The sequence below is a fragment of the Psammomys obesus genome, unplaced genomic scaffold (genome assembly GCF_907164565.1).
Source record: "Psammomys obesus unplaced genomic scaffold, mPsaObe1.curated_primary_1811, whole genome shotgun sequence".
In the NCBI taxonomy this organism is placed as follows: domain Eukaryota; kingdom Metazoa; phylum Chordata; class Mammalia; order Rodentia; family Muridae; genus Psammomys; species Psammomys obesus.
Window position 1 is genome coordinate 21,710,447 of NW_026596034.1, and position 17,947 is coordinate 21,728,393.

At 53.4% G+C, this 17,947-nt stretch overlaps 3 protein-coding genes across 10 annotated transcripts in view; 2 read left to right on the forward strand and 1 right to left on the reverse strand.

The window, feature by feature from the left end:
• Positions 1-1,316: 1,316 nt before the first annotated feature.
• Positions 1,317-7,487, reverse strand: Tradd (TNFRSF1A associated via death domain). Its single transcript, XM_055620898.1, has 5 exons — positions 7,423-7,487; positions 3,317-3,475; positions 2,454-2,737; positions 2,181-2,373; positions 1,317-2,056 (listed from the first exon to the last, which is right to left on the reverse strand). Exons 2-5 carry the CDS (start codon positions 3,465-3,467, stop codon positions 1,746-1,748), a joined length of 939 nt encoding a protein of 312 aa, XP_055476873.1. The 5' UTR covers positions 3,468-3,475; positions 7,423-7,487; the 3' UTR covers positions 1,317-1,745.
• A 51-nt stretch (positions 7,488-7,538) lies between these two features.
• On the forward strand, positions 7,539-12,353 carry Fbxl8 (F-box and leucine rich repeat protein 8). Of its 2 annotated transcripts, XM_055620894.1 has the most exons (4): positions 7,539-7,612; positions 7,830-8,066; positions 9,986-10,181; positions 11,055-12,353. In XM_055620894.1, the coding sequence occupies exons 3-4, from the start codon at positions 10,030-10,032 to the stop codon at positions 12,025-12,027; spliced, it is 1,125 nt and encodes a 374-aa protein (XP_055476869.1). In that variant the 5' UTR covers positions 7,539-7,612; positions 7,830-8,066; positions 9,986-10,029; the 3' UTR covers positions 12,028-12,353. The 2 variants fall into 2 exon arrangements, with proteins under 2 accessions (XP_055476869.1, XP_055476872.1); XM_055620897.1 differs by lacking the exon at positions 7,830-8,066.
• A 478-nt stretch (positions 12,354-12,831) lies between these two features.
• Positions 12,832-17,947, forward strand: part of Hsf4 (heat shock transcription factor 4) — a 6,318-nt gene continuing 1,202 nt past the window's right edge. Inside the window, exons 1-12 of one of the 7 annotated variants that reach the window (XM_055620889.1) lie at positions 12,832-13,044; positions 13,594-13,702; positions 13,815-13,942; positions 14,068-14,133; positions 14,359-14,514; positions 14,646-14,710; positions 15,164-15,266; positions 15,499-15,626; positions 15,746-15,973; positions 17,434-17,539; positions 17,635-17,700; positions 17,827-17,896. In XM_055620889.1, the coding sequence (XP_055476864.1) occupies positions 12,922-13,044; positions 13,594-13,702; positions 13,815-13,942; positions 14,068-14,133; positions 14,359-14,514; positions 14,646-14,710; positions 15,164-15,266; positions 15,499-15,626; positions 15,746-15,973; positions 17,434-17,539; positions 17,635-17,700; positions 17,827-17,896 (1,348 nt within the window). In that variant the 5' untranslated portion in view covers positions 12,832-12,921. Of the gene's footprint in view, positions 13,143-13,593; positions 13,703-13,814; positions 13,943-14,067; positions 14,193-14,358; positions 14,515-14,645; positions 14,711-15,163; positions 15,267-15,484; positions 15,627-15,745; positions 15,974-17,433; positions 17,540-17,634; positions 17,701-17,826; positions 17,897-17,947 lie in introns of all 7 variants that reach the window. The other 6 variants (XM_055620893.1, XM_055620890.1, XM_055620887.1 and 3 more) reach the window with 6 other exon arrangements.

The window sequence follows — 17,947 nt, forward strand, 5'->3', positions numbered from 1 at the left end:
ACATAGTGAGACCCTGTCTCAAAAAAGAAACAGTTGGTTCTTAATAGTTGCTGTATTCCCGTGGGAAACTGAAGGCCTAAATCACATTTTTATTAAAGTGTGTTTATGTGTATGTATGATTTGCTTGCTTGTGTGCCTATGTGCCATGCACACCCCTCGTGTCAGGAGAGGGCACTGGATCCCCTGCAAGTGGAGTTACAGATGGTTGTGAACTGCCATGTGGTTCCTGGGAACCAAACTTTGTTGATCTTCCGGAAGAAACACCAAGCCACCTCTACAACCCCTGAAGATTGTAAATGATGTATTTGCGCGTGTGGGGATATGTACATGTGCACGCAAGTGCCTGAGGCCAGAACCTCAGGAGCTCACTGGCTCAGGCTGGCCTCAGACCCACAGGTCCCCAATGATATTAAAAACCTAGCACATTTGGTGCGGCACATCTGTAATCACATCACTCTGGAGCTGGAAGCACCTGGAGAATGATGAGTTCAAGGCCAGCCTGAGCTAAATAATGAGACTGTCTCAAAAGAAAAAACCCAAGAGGCAGAATGTAGCCCTGTGGTGAGACTGTCCCAGGGTCGGCATTTCATGCCTACCACCACAAAACTCCATCAAACTAGAGTTTCTGGCTGTATGTAATGCAAAATTAAATTCTCTAGCCCAGCCTCCCAGCTTCAATAATCATTGAGGTTTGAATTTAGTGACTGTAAGTTAGGTTGAAAATCCTGATGGAAAAAAAAGTCCAGATTGTTTTGTTGGGTAGGGGGTCTCAACATGTAGGTCATTCTGGCTTCCAAATTGAAGCCATCTCAGTGGAAACAGGGGCAAAGACCTCAGTAGAAACCAAAAATTTTTTAAATCTTGATTTAAGTCTTGATTTCTTTTTTTGTTTGTTTGTTTTTTGTTTTTCGAGACAGGGTTTCTCTGTGTATAGCTTGGGCTGTCCTGGAACTCACAGAGATCTGTTTGCCTGCCTCTGGTCCCTGAGTGCTGGGATCAAAGGCAGTGAGCCACCACTGCCTGGCTGAAATTTTTATTTTTCTTCTTCAGGCTCACAGTAATAGATGTTTTAAAAGATGATCACCAAACTATAACCGCCCCCACCCGTGCTATCCTTCACTAACAGGACAGGGGTAACCCCTCCTCTCATCTAGCCCCTCTAAACTTGGCCTATCATCCCTTCCTCCAGGCCCCGCTGAGCCTGCTGTACCCAGAACCCTGCCCCTCTCTCCACCCCCATCCCACCTGGTTCACTAGTCCGTTGAAGGTGATTAACCCCTTCAGGTGGGCAAGACCTCGGCATTTCCACAAGTCTATAAAAGGATTACATTTTTATTATCATCGCAAAGTGCTTCGGTCCCACGCTGAGTATGAGCCAAGGGCAGGGCAACCGTGCTTCCTGCTCTTAACAGCGTATTTGTACCGCCTTGAATGGCATCTAGACATCTGCAGAAGGTACTCAGTGAGTTTTTGCAGGAAGGCCTCTTTTTGGATGGGAGGGTAAAGACCTCGACACTCCATCAAAGAATCTGGGCCAGTGATAAACCCCTGAGGCCCCATGGGTGCTTGCCTGGCTCCTGAGGAGGGCAGTCAGTCCCACTCCAGCATCTCAGCAAAGTGGGGAGCGTGTGTGTTCTCTGAGTCCAGTGGATGGAAAGTAGTCAGCAGCAGCAACCCAACAGCCACCAGTGGCTTCCAAACACTGCCTGAACTGCTGGTTGACCACCCTTCCCACAGTACTAGACCTAGGCCGGGCCACCATCGGGCTCCACCTGGCCCACCAGCTCCTCTGCTAGACTGGTGAGCTCGTTCTCCTCCAGCGCCTCCACCAGGCGCTGCAGCGTGGCCCGGCGGCCCTCTGCTTGCTTGAAGCGGCGCAGCAGCTGGAAGGCCTGCTCGTACAGCCCGTCGCGCTCGTACTCGTAGGCCAGCGAGTCGAGGGCAGGATCCCTCAGCGCTCGACAGCTGCGCTGCAGCGAGCGCCCCACCCTGCGCCACTTGAGGCCCACCGAGCGCGCGAACGTCTGCTGGTCTTGCAGATTCAGTGGCCGGTTCACTGAGGAGGAAGCGAGGAGAGATCTGTGAGCACTGGAGCCCGCACCTCCCCCGCCTGCCTGGGAATGCCCTGCTCTGGCCTAGATCAACCTCCTGGTGACCCCTCTTCTGCTAGTGAGCCTCACCTACGAGTTGCCCATGAAACAGAAAAGTCTGGCGGGCCTCCGGCAGTGACTTCTCCTCGATAAGAGAGGCAACCAGGGACTTCGAAGCGGCTGGAGCTACCTGTGGGGCTCCACCCTGGCCACTGCCGTCACACGTCAGTTTGCAGAGTTCATCCTCCAGCTCCGCGAGTTCCTCATCCCGGAGCCTGTCGGGCTGCGCGAAGGGGTGCACAGTAAGTGTGGCTTTTGGCCACAAATCCCCGCCCATCCCATCCTGACTCCGGACGGCAGCACCTTCTGAGCTAAGATGTAATTCAAACATCGTTCTTCATCGGTCAGCCAAGTGTCCAGCTGCTCCGCGCCAGCGCGTAACTCCAGCTGCAGCCGCAGCGCTTCCTGGGCGAGCGCGGAGGCGATGGACCTCTGTAGCGCGGTGCGCAGCGCCCCCTCGCGGTAGGCTTTGAGGAAGCGGCCGCACAGCAGGCGCCCGCAGAATCGCAGTTGCACAACGAGCTGCGGGTCGCTGCAGTGGATCTTGAGTATCTCCAGCATGTCAGGGCTGTCCGCACTCTCACTCTCTGCGGAGGTGAGCAGTCAGGCCACCCGCTGTCCCCAGAGAGGGCTTTTCTCCAAGCAGCCAGAGGAGGGCGCTAAACCCAGAGTCACTACTCTCCCAACCCCCGAACAGCTACAGCCTCTTGTGGTCTCTGGCCAGAGATGGAAAAGGGGAACAGAAAGAGTAGGCACTGGGGAAGGATTTCCGGCAAGGAATGCTGCAGCGAGAGAGGAAAAGAAGACGACAGAAAAGTGCAATTAGTAGCAAAGAGTGAGCTGGCCACTAATGCATCCCCAGAAGTGGGGACGTATGTACAGCGGGGTGGCATTAGAAGAGAAAACAGGTAGATCTAGATAAGACAAAGACAAGCGTACAAATGTCTGCACTCAAGGACACACATGCAATAAGCAAAGGCTGCAGACCACACACAGCGGGGAGGGGGTCTCCCTCTCTCCCCATCCCTTTTCCAGCCCCTCGCCCAAATAATTTTTTTTCCTAAAGGTGACTGGGCCTAAATCCGCAAAGGCAAAGAAGTAGCGCCTCCATCCCAGTCCCTCCCACAAAGTCCCAGGCCCACTTCTGCACCTGTCCAGCCACACACCTGACAGTGCAGTCTGAAGAGCCTTGTATAGTGCCACCTTCTTCTTGGGATCCGCATAGGCTTCGGACAGGACCACCTTGTCCAGCGAAGACTCCAAAAACAGGTATGCACTGCCCACCCACTCCTCCTGCCCATTTTGCCCAGCGGCCATCTCGCTCCCTAGAGATGTAAACAGATCACCTCCAGACTTGGAAACAACTATCCAGTCTCGTGGCCCAGCTGTCCTTCCACAGAGTTCCCAACCTCTGGCTCTGCACACAGTCCTGCCCAGCCCAACCCAGACTGGAACCCAGGACTGCCCCTCCACTGCCTTTGACAAAAGGTATAAGGTCACAGTTACAGCAGAACAGAGGTGGGCCCTGAAGCGGGCCCCAGGCCAGGATGTTTCTCTTACCAAAGCTGACAAAAGGCATCTTCCTTCTGGAGGGTGCTCATGATTCAAAACTGACCAGACTAGTCTTAGCTTGGCCTTCAGTTTACCCTTAAGTTCCCAAAGCCTTTGTAGGTCAAAAGTACCACCACGATCCCCACTAATGCTCCACCACCCCACCTACCATCCACTATGCCAACTTATGCTCCACCGTGACCTACCATCCACCATCCCCACTTAGAATCCACCATCCTCACCAATGCTTCACTGTACCAGGCTCCACTTAATTGCCACTGCCTAGATCCAAGTTTGGATATGAAAAGCAAGCCTGGTCAATCTACATATCCCAGCTACCATTCTTCAGGAACCAGTTAGGATTTGATATAGGGCTCAGACGGGACCAATGAAACTCAACTCTGCATCACTGGGTGGACCACTAAGGAAGAGGCACCCGTTTCCCTATCCTTGGTGTTGGATTAGAGGGAAAGAATAGTTTTCTTTGGCTGCTGCTTAGAAGATGAAAACACCTTTTTTTTTTTTTTTTTTTTTTTTTAAACAGTGTCTTTCTATGTATCCCTGCCTGGCCCAAAACTCCCTATGTAGACTCGGTTGGCCTCAGACTCAGAGATCTGCCTGCCTCTGTCTCTCAAGTGCTGGGATTACAAGCGTGAGCTATGTCATGCCTGGCAGGACACTCTTATTTTGCCTACATGTATGTCTGAGCATCACCTGCATGTCTGGTGCTCATGGAGGCATTAGATTTCCTGGGACTGGAGTGACAGATGGTTGTGAGCCCTGTGCAAGTGCTGGGAATCTAACCTGGTTCCTCTGGAAGAGCTGCCAGTGCTCTTAACTGTTGTGCATTCCATCTCAGGACATACACTCTTTCCCCATGAACCCAGCTATCTCTGCAACCATCCTTGACTGCTCAGCTATGGAAGCTGTCATTAGGTAAGAACAGAGCCCCTCAGTGCTAGGATCTCTTCCATCCAACTCCTGTCAAAATCCTGCTTCGAAACCTCCAAAATCACCTGCACAGGACATCACATAGACCTTGCCAAGAGAAGTGATGACTTGTCAATGGCCCGATCCGATCTAAGCATAGGGAACACGGTTGTTTTGCTGTTGTTTGGCTGGTTGGGTTTGGTTTTGGGTTTCGGTTAGTTGGGTTTGGTTTTGGGTTTTGGTTGGTTAGGTTTTTCTGTTTGTTTCATTGTATTTTTGTTTTGTTTTTTTTGTTTTTTTTGGAGGGACAGGGTTTCTCTGTGTAGCCCTGGCTATCGTAGAACTAGCTCTGTAGATCACACTGTCCTCAAACTCAGATACCCACCTGCCTCTCCCTCCAGAGTGCTGAGATTAAAAGGTGTGCACTACCACTGCCGAGCTGAGGGGGAACACAGTTTTGAAACCCCTCTCCCATCAGAAAATATACATATACACATATATTTACTAAAACAGTCTAAAATTATTATTTCTGGGCAGGTTGGGGTGATTTTAATTTTCTTTGTACTTAGCAATATCTTTATATATATCAGCCAGGTGCAGTGGTGCACACCTATAATCCCAGCACTCCGGGAGGCAGAGGCAGGCGGATCTCTGTGAGTTCGAACTCAGCCTGGTCTACAAAGTGAATCCAGGACAACCAAGGCTACACAGAGAAACCGTGTCTTGAAAAAAACAAACAAAAAAATTCTTCATATATAATAGACATGTTTCTTTAATTTTTTTTAAGAAGTAAAAAAAAAATAGTAGAACATGTCTTTTTTAAGTTATTTCTATTTATGTGCATTGGTGTTTTGCCTGCATGTATGTCTGTGTGAGGGTGTCAGATCTTGGAGTTACAAACAGTTGTGAACCGCCATGTGGGTGCTGGGAACTGAACCTTTGGAAGAACAGTCAGAACCATTGAGCCATCTCTCCAGCCCTGTGGTACATGCCTTTAATCCCAGCATTCAGGAAGCAGAGGCAGTCAGATCTCTGTGAGTTTGAGGGCAGCCTGGTCTCCATAGTTGAGATCCTGGCTCAAAAAGACAAAAAGAACAGGCTGGTGAAATGGCTCATCAGTAAAGAGCACTGGCTATTCTTCCAGAGGTCCTGAGTTCAATTCCCAGCAACCACATGGTGGCTCACAACCATCTGCACCCCCTACTGCCCTCTTCTGGCATGCAGATGCACATACAGATAGAGCACTCATACATAAAATAAAATCTTTTTTTTAAGACAAAAAGAAAAACAAAGAAATAGAGTGGGTCTGGTGATATAATTCAGTGGTAGAGTGTTTGCTTAGCATGTGCAAGACCCAGGACCAAAGAGAAAAACAGAAAAAAAGAGCTTGATATGGTGGCATCCTACCTGTAATCTCAGCACTCAAGATCAAAAGGCTGAAGCCAGCCTGTACTACAAAGCAAGGGCCCAGTCTCTTCCACACTTGGGACCGGGTCATATGTATGCTACTCAAGTCCTCAGCCACCGAGCTCCACCCAAGCCCATAAACGTCTTAAAAAGTAAAACGACAAATGGAGAAAAAGGATTCAAGGGATGGGGTGGGGGTCTGGGAGGAGAAGAGGGGACTGCAATCAGGATGTAAAGTGAATAAATAAATTGAGGAAAAAAATAAAAGTAAAACAACAAATCGGGGGGGGGGGAACTCTTCGGTAAAACAAGTGAGGACCCCTTAAGAAGTGGCGTGGTGGCTCTTGAAACATCTCCTTGTTCACTTTCCTTCTGATTTGGAAGTGTATCTGATGGATGTGATTTCACCCCAAAGGGTGGAAAGAGATTTGAAATCGTATGGGGGTGCACTACCCATCAGGCTTGTCAGGCACAAGTACTGGAGATCTGGAGACAGGAGAGTGGTGTGGTGGGCCGATAGGGGAAGTGGCCAGGCTGGAGTCCACTGGAATTGGAGAAGTGAGCTAACAGTATGGACGAGGTGAAGGGGGCTGGTCTCTCACTGTCCCCTTAAGAATCCCTTTAATCCCAGGAATCAGGAGGCAGAGGCAGGCGGATCTCTGTGAGTTCGAGGCCAGCCAGCCTGGTCTACAGGGTGAGTTCCAGGATAGCCAAGGCGACACAGAGAAACCCTGCTTCAGAAAACCAAAAAGAGAAAGAATCCTTCTCAGACGTCCTTCCACGGAAAGCCCCCCACCACCCACCCGGAGGCGTCTAGGCCTCCAGGTATTGGGTCCTGGGACACCAATACCAACTTAAGCATAAACGCCCCTACCCAGGAGCCCGGTGTCTCATTAACATGTAACAGTCCCCAGGCAGCCCCACTTCTGGCTACCTGGAAAGGCAGGGCTCCCAACACAAGGACTGAAAGTTTGAGATTCTCAGGCCATCAGGACACGCCCCCTGCTTGGCGGCGCAGTGCGCGACCTGGTAGAGGGAGGTTCCCAGTCTGCCCACTACCCGGCCTTCAAACTGGGATTCGCACATGCCAGGGCTCAGACAGGAAGGGGGCTCTCAGAGCCGTCCCGGGCTAGTCCTGCAGCCACATCCGCTCACCCTCAGGGTCCTGACAACCCACCAGAAACCCTTACTTGAGACAAGAAACCAGCGAAGGTGGAGGTCGGAGCCCCTAGCACCTCCCACCGAAGCAGCCCAAAAGGCCGCCGCCACGCTGGCCAGCAAAGGCGTGTCACTACCGCGCGGTGCTCACCCTCGGGAGCCAGATCTCCCCTCTCTCCTTCTGCCCCGGCTGCCCCGGGGGAGCCCACCCACCATCCACACTAACCTGGCTGCCGGGCTCCGCCGCGCGCGGCTTCCGGGTGTGCGCGGAGACGCAGGGGCGGTGCCGCAGCCCGAGCCGCCCGGTCCGCCCGCGGGTCCCGCCTTCTCCGCTCAGGGCCTCTCCTTCCTGCCCCGCTGTCCTCCGTGGCCAGTCCCCCTGCCTCCGGGCCAAGGCCACCTAGTCCGCTGAGCAGGTAAGATAACGACACCCAAGGTTAGATGGCAGGACGACCTGCCCACTGGTCAGACTTTAGCGGCCTGAGATTTTTGAGTCCGGAGGGCCCCGGAGTGAGAGCTGCCAAACTTAAGTCAGTTCCCTTAAGTTCAGTCAGAGGGCATCTCCTGGGGACGAGGATTTTCTGGCGCCCCCTAGGAATCTGGTTTGATGATCTAATCTCCGCTACTCTTTAGCACTGAAAACGGGGTGCGGTGGTTCCAGGACAAGCCTAGATCGGGATATCCGAGACTCTAGAGCATACTTGCGGTAAATTCTCCGAGAGACCGTACGCCTGGAAGACGCCGAGAAATTAAATGACAAGTGGCACGAACCTTTACAAAAACCTTCCAGCGCCTTGGAACAAAACTGGCAGCTTCAAAGAGAACGCACAGTTTTCAACAACCCCCACCCTCCTTCTAAAAGCCGAGCAGGTCTGGGGTGTGGGTCTGGGGAGTTCCAACCGAACTTTAATTAGCTAGCGAGAACCAGAGCTGTGCAAGGGTCAGGATCCTAACTTGAACAACAGCCACGCAAGGTGCCAGAGCGGCCGGCCCCAAAGCCGCAAGCTTTTCCCACAGATATATCACAGAAAGTAGGCAGGGAGGTCAGTTTCTGGGCGTGGAGTCAGCATGAAGGAGCCTCCGCCTCAGGGCCTGTATGAATACCATCACTCCCTGATTGGCTTGTGATTCTCAGAAACAAACAAGCAAGCAAACAAACAAAACAATCTTCACTAAGATTCGTGCCTGGCTAACCCAGCACTCACTTTCTAGTTCTAAGGGCTAGGACAGATTCCTTAACCTGAACCTATGGAGTTGAGCAAAGCCTAATTGACAAATGAGAAAGCAGTCTGAAGAACCACTGAGGGCCAGGCTTGGTGGCACACACCTCTAGTCACAGCACTCCCAAACAGAGACAGGTGGATCTCTGTGAGTTCAAGGCCAGCATGGCCTACACAGCGAGTTCCAGGCTGGCCAAAGCTACAAAAAGAAAGAAGGGACCGGAGAGATGGCTCAGAGGTTAAGAGCACTGGCTGTTCTTCCAAAGGTCCTGAGGTCAATTCCCAGCAACCATATGGTGGCTCACGAGATCTGGTGCCCTCTTCTGGTGTGCAGGCAAAACACCGTATAAATAAAAAAATAAAAGAAAGATGGCTCCTTGTTTAAGAGCACTGGATGTTCTTCCAAAAGACCCAGGTTAAATTCCTGGCAGCTCACAACTGTCTGCAACTCCAGTTCCAGGAAATCTGACTCACACAGACATACATGCAGACAAAACACCAATGCACATAAAATAAAAATAAATAAACTTTAAAAAGAAATAAAGGCATGAGTATCTGGAGTTCAACAAAAGCCAGGGCTACACGGGGGTGGGGAGGAAGGGGGAGAGGAAGAAGTGGGGGGCAGTGTTCAAGTGCACGTGTGTGTGTGTAAGAGCTGGAGATACACCCTTAACCCTTTGGGGAACATCAATAATGTTCTGAACATTTGTTTAATTATTTAATGTGCGTGTGTCTGCAACATGAGCGCGCAGTGTCAGGCTAGAAGAGGGTGTCGGTGCTCCTAGACCTGTAACTATAGACAGGTGTGACTAGTAATGTAGGTGCTGGGAACCTATGAGCCATCTCTCCAGGACCTTGTCTTATAAAATCATTTTTAGATCCACATTTTTTTTTCTTTCTAAGACAGGGTTTCTCTGTGTAGCCTTAGCTGTCCTGGACTCACTCTGTAGACCAGGCTGGCCTCAGACTCACAGAGATCCTCCTGCCTACCTCTTCAAGTGGTGGGATCACAGGCTGTGCCACTGCACTCGGCTATACTTCTGTATTCTATGTGCGTGAATATTTGCCTGCATTATGTATGTGCACTGTGTGTGTGCCTGGGGCCCACGGAGGCTAGAAGAGGGTGTTAGATCCCCTGGGAACCAAACCTGGGTCCTCTGCAAGAGAAGCCAGTTTTCTTAGCTGCTGAGCAATATCTCCAGCCCCATTCTTTTATTGTGTGTTTTTTTAATCTATCATTTATTTCTTTATTTCTTTATTCATTTATTCATATGTGCATATATATGAAAGTGTTTCAGCTAGTGTGGGCATGCAAGCCGGAGGAGATCAGAGGACAGCTTTCAGATGTCAGTTCTTTCTTTTATCCCCTGGGGCCCAGGGATAGAACTTAGGTCCATCAGTGTTGGGGGCAAGTGCCTTTATCTGCTGAGCCATCTCACAGGCTGGGATCTCTGCATTCTCTATAAATCGCATAGCGACTCTTAGGCTATAAGCACTACTGCGCCCAAGCATTGAATTTCGGAAATACATTGGCCTTTCTGAGCCCAAAGGCTCCCTCTTTCACTGTAGGCACAGCAGCTGGGAGCGGCAGACCCCCTCCCCCAAGCCACACCATGACAATGCCTGTAGAAAAACTTCCAGAGGAAGTATTGGCACTCATCTTCCGTGACCTGCCTCTCAGGGACCGTGCTGTAGCTGCCAGAGTCTGCAAGGCCTGGGCTGCTGCTGCCACCAGCAGCGCTGTGTGGCATGATACAAGCGTCAGGTGAGTTGCTGCCAGCTGCCAGCTTATCCTGAAGACACTCACCAGCTGCCTGCGAGTTGGTATTGTCTTTTTGATTGTTTTCGGTACAGGGGATTTATTGATTCGTCGGCACAGGGTACTAGGGTCTCACACTTGCTAGGCAAGGATTCTGCCACTGAGTTCTGTCCCCAGAAATCAGCTGGTGTTCTAAGTGCCTTACATAAATTAACTCACTTAATCCTCGCAAGAAACTCCTGTAGCCGGTAGGCAGTAATATTTCCTTTGCACAGACAGGGAATTGAGGCTTAGAGACTTAATCACTTGGGCCTGGAGGCTTCATCAGCAAACAAGCAATAGAGGCAGAATTTGAACCTGGTGGTCTGGAGGCCCGTCTCCATCTCCACAGACTGCTGAGCAAACCTAATTCCTTAAATACTATTGGCTTTTTTTTTTCCGGAAGTGGGCATGGGGCTGGTAGGCGGGGTTCAAGCTCAGGCAGAGACCTCTGAAGACTTATTAAAAAAAAAAAAAAAAAAAAAAAAAGAGTTCCTGCCACAGGAATATAGGGAGGGCCAGGACCCAAAGTGAGAAGCACATATAGATGCCTCCACAGTTAAGAGCACTAGCTGCTCTTCCAGAAGACCTGGGTTCGATTCCCAGCCCCCACACAGCAAATTTATAACTGGCTGTAATTCCAGTCCCAGGGGATCCAACACTCTCTTCTGGCCCCTTCAGACACCAGGCACTCCTGTGGTGGACGACATACCATGCAGGCCAAACAACTTTTTTTTTATACACATAAAAAAAATCAATATATATATATTTTTAAAGTTTCTTCCCCAGTTCATGGTGACACCGCTAATGTTCATTCCTTCTGTGTCGCTCTAACACAAGTTGTGACTGTGAGCTGGAATACTTGCTGCCACCATATCTGTCCATCTGCCTGGACCACGTTCACAACCTAAGGCTGGAATATGAGCCATCAAAGGAGCCCAGCCGCCGAGCGGCCACTGATCTGCTGACTGCTCTGGCCGGCCGAAGCCCAGGGCTTCGAGGCCTGCGCTTGGAATGCCGCGGAGAGAAGCCACTTTTTGACGCGGGCCACGACATCCTGGGCGCTGTGCGCGCAGTCTGCGGAGGCGCTCACCTACTGCGCCATCTCGACCTGCGCCGCTTGCCCTACACCCTGGACGACACTGTGGTGCTCAGGGCGGCACGGGACTGCCCCGAGCTCCGCAGTCTTTTTCTGGACAACCACGCACTTGTGGACAGCGTGCGGCCCAGCTCTGTGCTCGAGCTATTAGAGGCCTGCCCGCAACTGTGCGCCCTTGGACTGCACCTTGCCAGTCTGTCGCGCCCTGCGCTGGAATTGCTAGCCGCACCACATCGCGCCCCCTTGGCGCTCCTGGCCCTGCGGTGCGCGAGCCCCGAAGATGCTCGCGCGCCCCCCCTGCCTGATGAAGCCTGGGCGGCCTTGAGTTGCCGCCACCCTGGGCTGGAGGTGGAGCTGGAGCTGGAGCCGGTGCTTCCAAACGAAGCCGTGACGCGCATCCTGCAACCGGCAGTACCGGTGGCTGTGCTGCGTCTCAACCTCTCGGGTGATACTGTGGGGCCCGTGCGCTTCGCGGCTCGCCACTACGCCGAAACTTTGCGCGTCCTCGAGGTGCGCGCGTCCGCCTCCACCGAGCTGCATACCGCGCTGGAGGAGCTGGCGGCGCGCTGCGCGGGCTTGAGGGAGATACACTGCTTCTGCGTGGTGAGACCCTCGGTCCTGGACGCCTTCCGCGCGCACTGTCCGCGCCTGCGCAGCTATACGCTCAAACTAAAGCGTGAGCCGCATCCCTGGCAGCCCACGTTGGTGCGGTGATTGGGCAATCTCCCCACTCCAGGACCGCGCCGACCCGGAGCCTGGGAAAGGCCTGAGCAAGTTGCGCAGGAGCGCCCCGACTGCTAGCCCCTTCTCCGGGACTCGGTTGATGACGGGGCTTCCCCGGGATTGGGGCATCCACACCAGTCCCAGGCGCCATAAGTTCACAGGGCCCTCTCAACCTCTGTGTCTCTGTCCGTTCTGGGTTCTCCCTCTCCCCTCTGCACTCTGCGCTAGCTCTGAGGCCCAGAGCTGGGGGAGGGCAGGCGCAAGTAGCAGCCAAGAGTCAAGGGTGAGTGTGAAGTAAATAAATCCTTCAGTATTTCTGCGTCCTGTGATCTCCAGTCGGCTCTGCAGGGGAGGGCAGGAAATCCACAAAGGCTGGAAGAGCAGTCCAGACAGACTTGCAAAAAAGGAGACCTCAAGGGCCATTGTACCGTAACAGTGGGGGGTCGGGATCCCCGCACCCTCCACCCCGGGACTGAGCGGTTCCCTGGCGTTCCACAGGCAGGGAAGTCTGGCTTCACAACCACTACCCTTTCTGTCTGCCCGCCCTTACCTAGGCTTCCCTAGGTCTACAGATAGACCAGGACTTGCCAAGCCCACCGATGATTTCTCCTAAGCAACCCAGGAAGAGAGGAACTTGAGAAAGATGAGACTCGAACCTGGGTTCCCCTCCTCACCCCCACACACCTACGTCCCGGCCAACCCTTTCTCTCCGCTGGTGTCTGGGCCGCGGTCCGAGCCCCGCCTCTTGGGTTCGCACGCGGCCCCCGCCTGACCCGGCGCCCAGGGGCGGAGTAGGGCGGGGCGGGAGGCAAACGCAGCACTTTCGCGGCTTTGACAAGCCCGCAGCGGCCGGGCTGGAACGCTGAGCCCGGCCGAGACTGCGCCATGCAGGAAGCGCCAGCTGCGCTGCCCACGGAGCCAGGCCCCAGCCCGGTACCTGCCTTCCTCGGCAAGCTATGGGCTCTGGTGGGCGACCCAGGCACCGACCACCTCATCCGCTGGAGCCCGGTGAGGGCTGGGGCCCCTCAACTCCCTCAGTGGTCCCCGGGGTCCCTCCAGTGTCTGTGAACACCCAAGTCCACCCAGCCCCCGCCTGGGACTGGGCTGTGAGTATCTCGATTCAGCTGTCCAGAGTGGATCACGGTGGAAGGGGTGTGTGAGATTAAGTGCGAGGAGGAAGGGTCCGAGAGCCCAAAAGGGACCTAGGTAATTCTCGCTTTACTTCATCGACTGATGAGAAAACAGGCCAAGAAAAGGGAAGGGACGGCTCTACCTCCGGCTGAGGGTCACGTAGTGAGTGTGGGACCAGTCTGAGGTGGACCCTGGCATGTGCTAATTCTCTCTGAGAACCTCGTCTAGTTCTAGTTAGGGGTAGAAATTCCTTGTGGCTATGGCAGGACAAGGCCTTACATGATTCTGATCTAGCCAAGTCCTACCTCCCAATGAGGTGCAAACCTGGACCCCAGAGTGAGCAAGTGTGGCCCAGCCGTGAGTGGGTGCCACTCACCGAGTCTGGTCTCCGCCTGCTTGCGGGTGGGCGTCGTTCGTTCTCGGTAGAGTGGGACCAGCTTCCTCGTAAGTGATCAGAGCCGCTTCGCCAAGGAAGTACTGCCCCAGTATTTCAAGCACAGCAACATGGCGAGCTTTGTTCGCCAGCTCAACATGTGTGAGTCCCTCTGCCAGGCGGGGAGCGGGTTGGGGTGACTTAGTACAGAGGGTAGAGCAACTCACGCTCACGCCCCTGCCCCTACCCCCACTCCCCGCGCACCGTTCCCCAGACGGCTTTCGGAAGGTGGTGAGCATTGAGCAAGGTGGCCTGCTCAGACCAGAGCGTGATCACGTTGAGTTCCACCATCCAAGCTTCGTGCGGGGCCGTGAGCAGCTACTGGAGCGCGTGCGCCGCAAGGTGAGACAAACTGAAGAAAAAAAAAAAAAAAAAAAAAAACGATAATAATAACCGGGAAGCCAGCAATGCTAATGCTTCTGACTGCTTTGTGTGCCCCTGTCCCGGATGCTACCCCCTGCCTGCAGGTACCTGCGCTGCGAGGCGAGGACAGTCGATGGCGTCCCGAAGATCTGGGCAGACTGCTGGGAGAGGTGCAAGCTTTGAGGGGAGTGCAGGAGAGCACCGAGGCCCGGCTGCAGGAACTCAGGCAGTGCGGGACAGGGAAGGAAGGGTGGAGTTATGGGTGATAGGATTCTGGCTTGCCTAAGGGTTCTGGGCAGCCCCTTCTGATCTTCAGATGGAGCCTGCATCCAGACAATGGGTCCAGCTCTGGAACTTTTGCCTTATGAGATATATGTCCCCTCTGCTGACCACAGAGTCTGGACCTCTGCATTCTGTGGGGCACGGTGCCCGGGCAAACTCAGGTGCCTCAGCCTCCTTCCACTCCTTCCCACAGGCAGAACGAGATCTTGTGGCGAGAGGTGGTGACCCTGAGGCAGAGCCACAGCCAGCAGCACCGGGTCATCGGCAAGGTGTTCCTCTCCCTCCCCCCCCCCACTCCCGGGCACCCCATACCTCCACCCCTTCCCCTCAGACCCTCCAGGAATTGCCTTTCTAGGCCCAAGGGCCTGGCCTGAAGTGTGAATTAACCCATTCTTTTCAGCTAATCCAGTGCCTGTTTGGGCCGCTTCAGACAGGGCCCAGCAGTACAGGGACCAAGAGAAAGCTGTGAGTACAAAAGCCTGTAGTTCACACTGATGTTCCCACTGCCAGGACTCCCCTCCCTGACAGGGACACACACACACCCTCCAGGGACTCCTCCAGGAGTCCATCTTCATTCCTCCCTCCATCTGGGACTCCCCCCTCCCTTACTACCCCCAACTCTACCTCCACTCCACATTCTCTCCCTCTTCCATTCTAGGACCTTATCCTCAAATTCCTAGGTCCAAAGTAGGCCTCCCTGGGTTGGGGCCCAAACTAAGCTCCCTCCATCCCCTCTCAACCCCCAAAGGGCCCCCATCTCTCAGGGAGCCCCTTCCACTCCAGCATGTGACTGATGCCCTGGCAACAGGCCTCATCTCTGCTGACTTGGCTGCTGGGGCCTGAGGGAGGGAGAGGGAAAGGGAGGGAGGGAGGTGCAGGCTGAGGGGCTTAGAGGCCTAACCTGTCCATCCCGCACAGGTCCCTGACACTAGATGAGGGGAGCTCATGCCCAGCTGCTGCCAAATTCAATGCCTGCCCCCTGTCTGGTGCTCTCCTCCAGGACCCCTACTTTATTCAGTCGGTAGGTGTTGTCCCCTCCACCTTTTCCTGGGGTGCACATGGGATCGTGAGGAAGATGCTTCTTCTCCCTACTTCCCCCCCAAACAGGGAAACCCACACTCTACCAGTCAGACAGAGGCTCCCCAGCACAGATTCATTTCAAACCCAGACCCTTAGACCTGGGTCCAGTGGGTGCTGGTTGGGTTCTTCCTATGGCTAGAAGTCAAGGGCTGGGCCTAGCCTTCTACTTGCAGCCCCTCCCAGAGACTACCTTGGGCCTCAGCCCTCACAGGGCCCGAGGAGGGCCCATCATCTCTGACATCCCAGAAGATTCCCCCTCTCCTGAAGGGCACAGGCTTTCTCCCTCCAGCGGTGGTAGGAGGTAAGGAGGACAGGGGCTGCCTTCCGGGACCCTCTGGGAAAGGGCCTACAGCCCAGAGGCCTGTGGGGGTGGGGAAGAGGCCAGTGTCGGGGTCTGGTTGAAGCTTTTCTCTGGTGCAGGGTGAAGGGCCTGGCACTGCTCAAAGAAGAGCCGGCCAGTCCAGGGGGGGATGGCGAGGCCGGGCTGGCCCCGGCCCCAAACGAGTGTGACTTCTGCGTGACAGCACCCCCACCGCTGCCCGTGGCTGTGGTGCAGGCCATCCTGGAAGGGAAAGAGAGCTTCAGCCCCGGGGGGCCCAGGAGTGTACAACAGCCCGAACCAAGGGGCCCTAGGGAGGTACCTGACAGGTGAGCAGAGCCAATGTTGATGATTTATGGATAGCTCTATCTACATGCTGGCCAGAGAACAGGCATTGCTTTATCTGGCCTGTGGCAGCTAGGGGAGGACATTGGGCCTCAGGCTCTCATGACCCTGACCTGGTTTCTCAAAGTATGCTCCAAAGAGTATCAAAATCATTTAGAACTGGAAACTCCCCTCGAAGCCACTAAGCACCGTGTGGTGGGACTCTGGAATTTACATCTGAAATTAGTTCACTGCGATGAATACATATAGATAGAGATAGGTAGATAGAGATAGATAAGCTGAAGAGCCAATGGTAGCTGGTCTTAGTGGCACAAGGGTGTCATCCCAACTCAGAGACTGAGGCAGGAGCATCACAAGTTCAAGACCCGCCTGGACTACGGTGTGAGCTCAAGACCAGTGTCGGTAACTTGGCAAGACTCTGTCTAAACATAAAAAGAAGATCTGGCAGGAGGTTTATGAAGCACTTGCCTCAAAAGCCTTTTGACCTGCGTTCAAACCCACATAAAGTTCAAGGAGACAGTTAACTCCACAAAACTGTCCTCTGACCTATACACATGCCCCGCCCCCAGACACATAACACACACACAGACAATAATAATAAATAAAAAAGCTAAGTGGTGGTAGCACATGTCTTTAGTTCCAGCACTTGGGTGGCAGAGACAGGTGGATCTCTGAGTTCAAGGCCAGTCTGGTCTACAGAGTGAGTCCCAGAACAGGCATGACTACATAGAGAAACCCTGTCTCGAAAAGCCAAAAATAATAATAACAAATTAATCAATTAATTAAAAATAAAAGGAAAAAAGTGGCTGGGCTGGGGACATAGCTTAGTGGCAGAGTATGTGCTTAAGACGCTCTAGCTCTAAATTTAAACTCCAAGGCTAGAACACAAATGCAAAAACAACAAAACCCAAATTAAAAAGCTCTACTAGTATTTATACTTTTATAGGAAAGGGACCTCTTCCAAGATCTCAGGTCTCAGCTAGGAAGCAAAGGCAAACTCAAGGTAACCTCTTAGAAGCAGGGCATGATGATATACCCTACTACGATGCCAGCTCTAGGGAGAAGGCGGTGGCGGAGGGGTGGGAGTTTAAGGCCATACTTAGCGAACAGAGGTGTGTGCCTGGCCTAAGCTACACAGGACTCTGTGCCAATAACAGTGCCCGGGAGGCTTAGGCAAGAGGATTGCTGTAAATTTGAGGCCAGCCAGGGCTACATAACAAGACATTGTCTCACCCCTTTCCCGTGCCATTCAAAAAGACAAAGAAGAAGAGAAAAATGAAAAAAGAAAAAAAAAACCCACCCCCTTATTAGGCAGGGTATTGAAGGAAAGTATTGTCTCGTAGCGTGTTCTAGTTGTTGGGGTAACTTAAACCTGATGATATAAGTTCCTTAGGAACTAAGAGGAGGTGGGTGTTATAGACCAATAGCAGTTCTTCCTGCACAGGGGAACTCTGGGCCTGGATCGGGGTAACCGGAGCCCAGAGAGTCTGCTGCCCCCAATGCTGCTTAGGCCTCCCCCTGAAACTATGGAGCCCACAGCACCCATGGATGTAAGTATCTCCTTGCCTGGGGGACGACACAAGGCAAATAGAGCTGAGCCATCTGTGCAGCCTTTGAAGGCACCACTTACCTGAGCTCTTCCCAGGTGCTGGGCCCCAGCCTGCAAGGACGGGAATGGACCTTGATGGATTTGGACATGGAGCTGTCTCTGGTAAGAAAGGAGTGGGAAGGGCCACACACTTCTTCATGGCTGAAGGATTGCACCAATGATTCTGAAGCTCTCTTCCTCAGCTTCCGGGCTCCCTTTTCAGCTGCCTCTGGGGGTTCTCTCATGCAGATGCAGCCCTTGGCTCCAGAGAGGGGTGAAGCTGAGCTGACAGTCAAGGAGTTGAATTCTTCAGGTGTAGGTAATGGTGACGGGGGGGGGGGGGGGGGGGGGGGGGGGGGGGGGGGGGGGG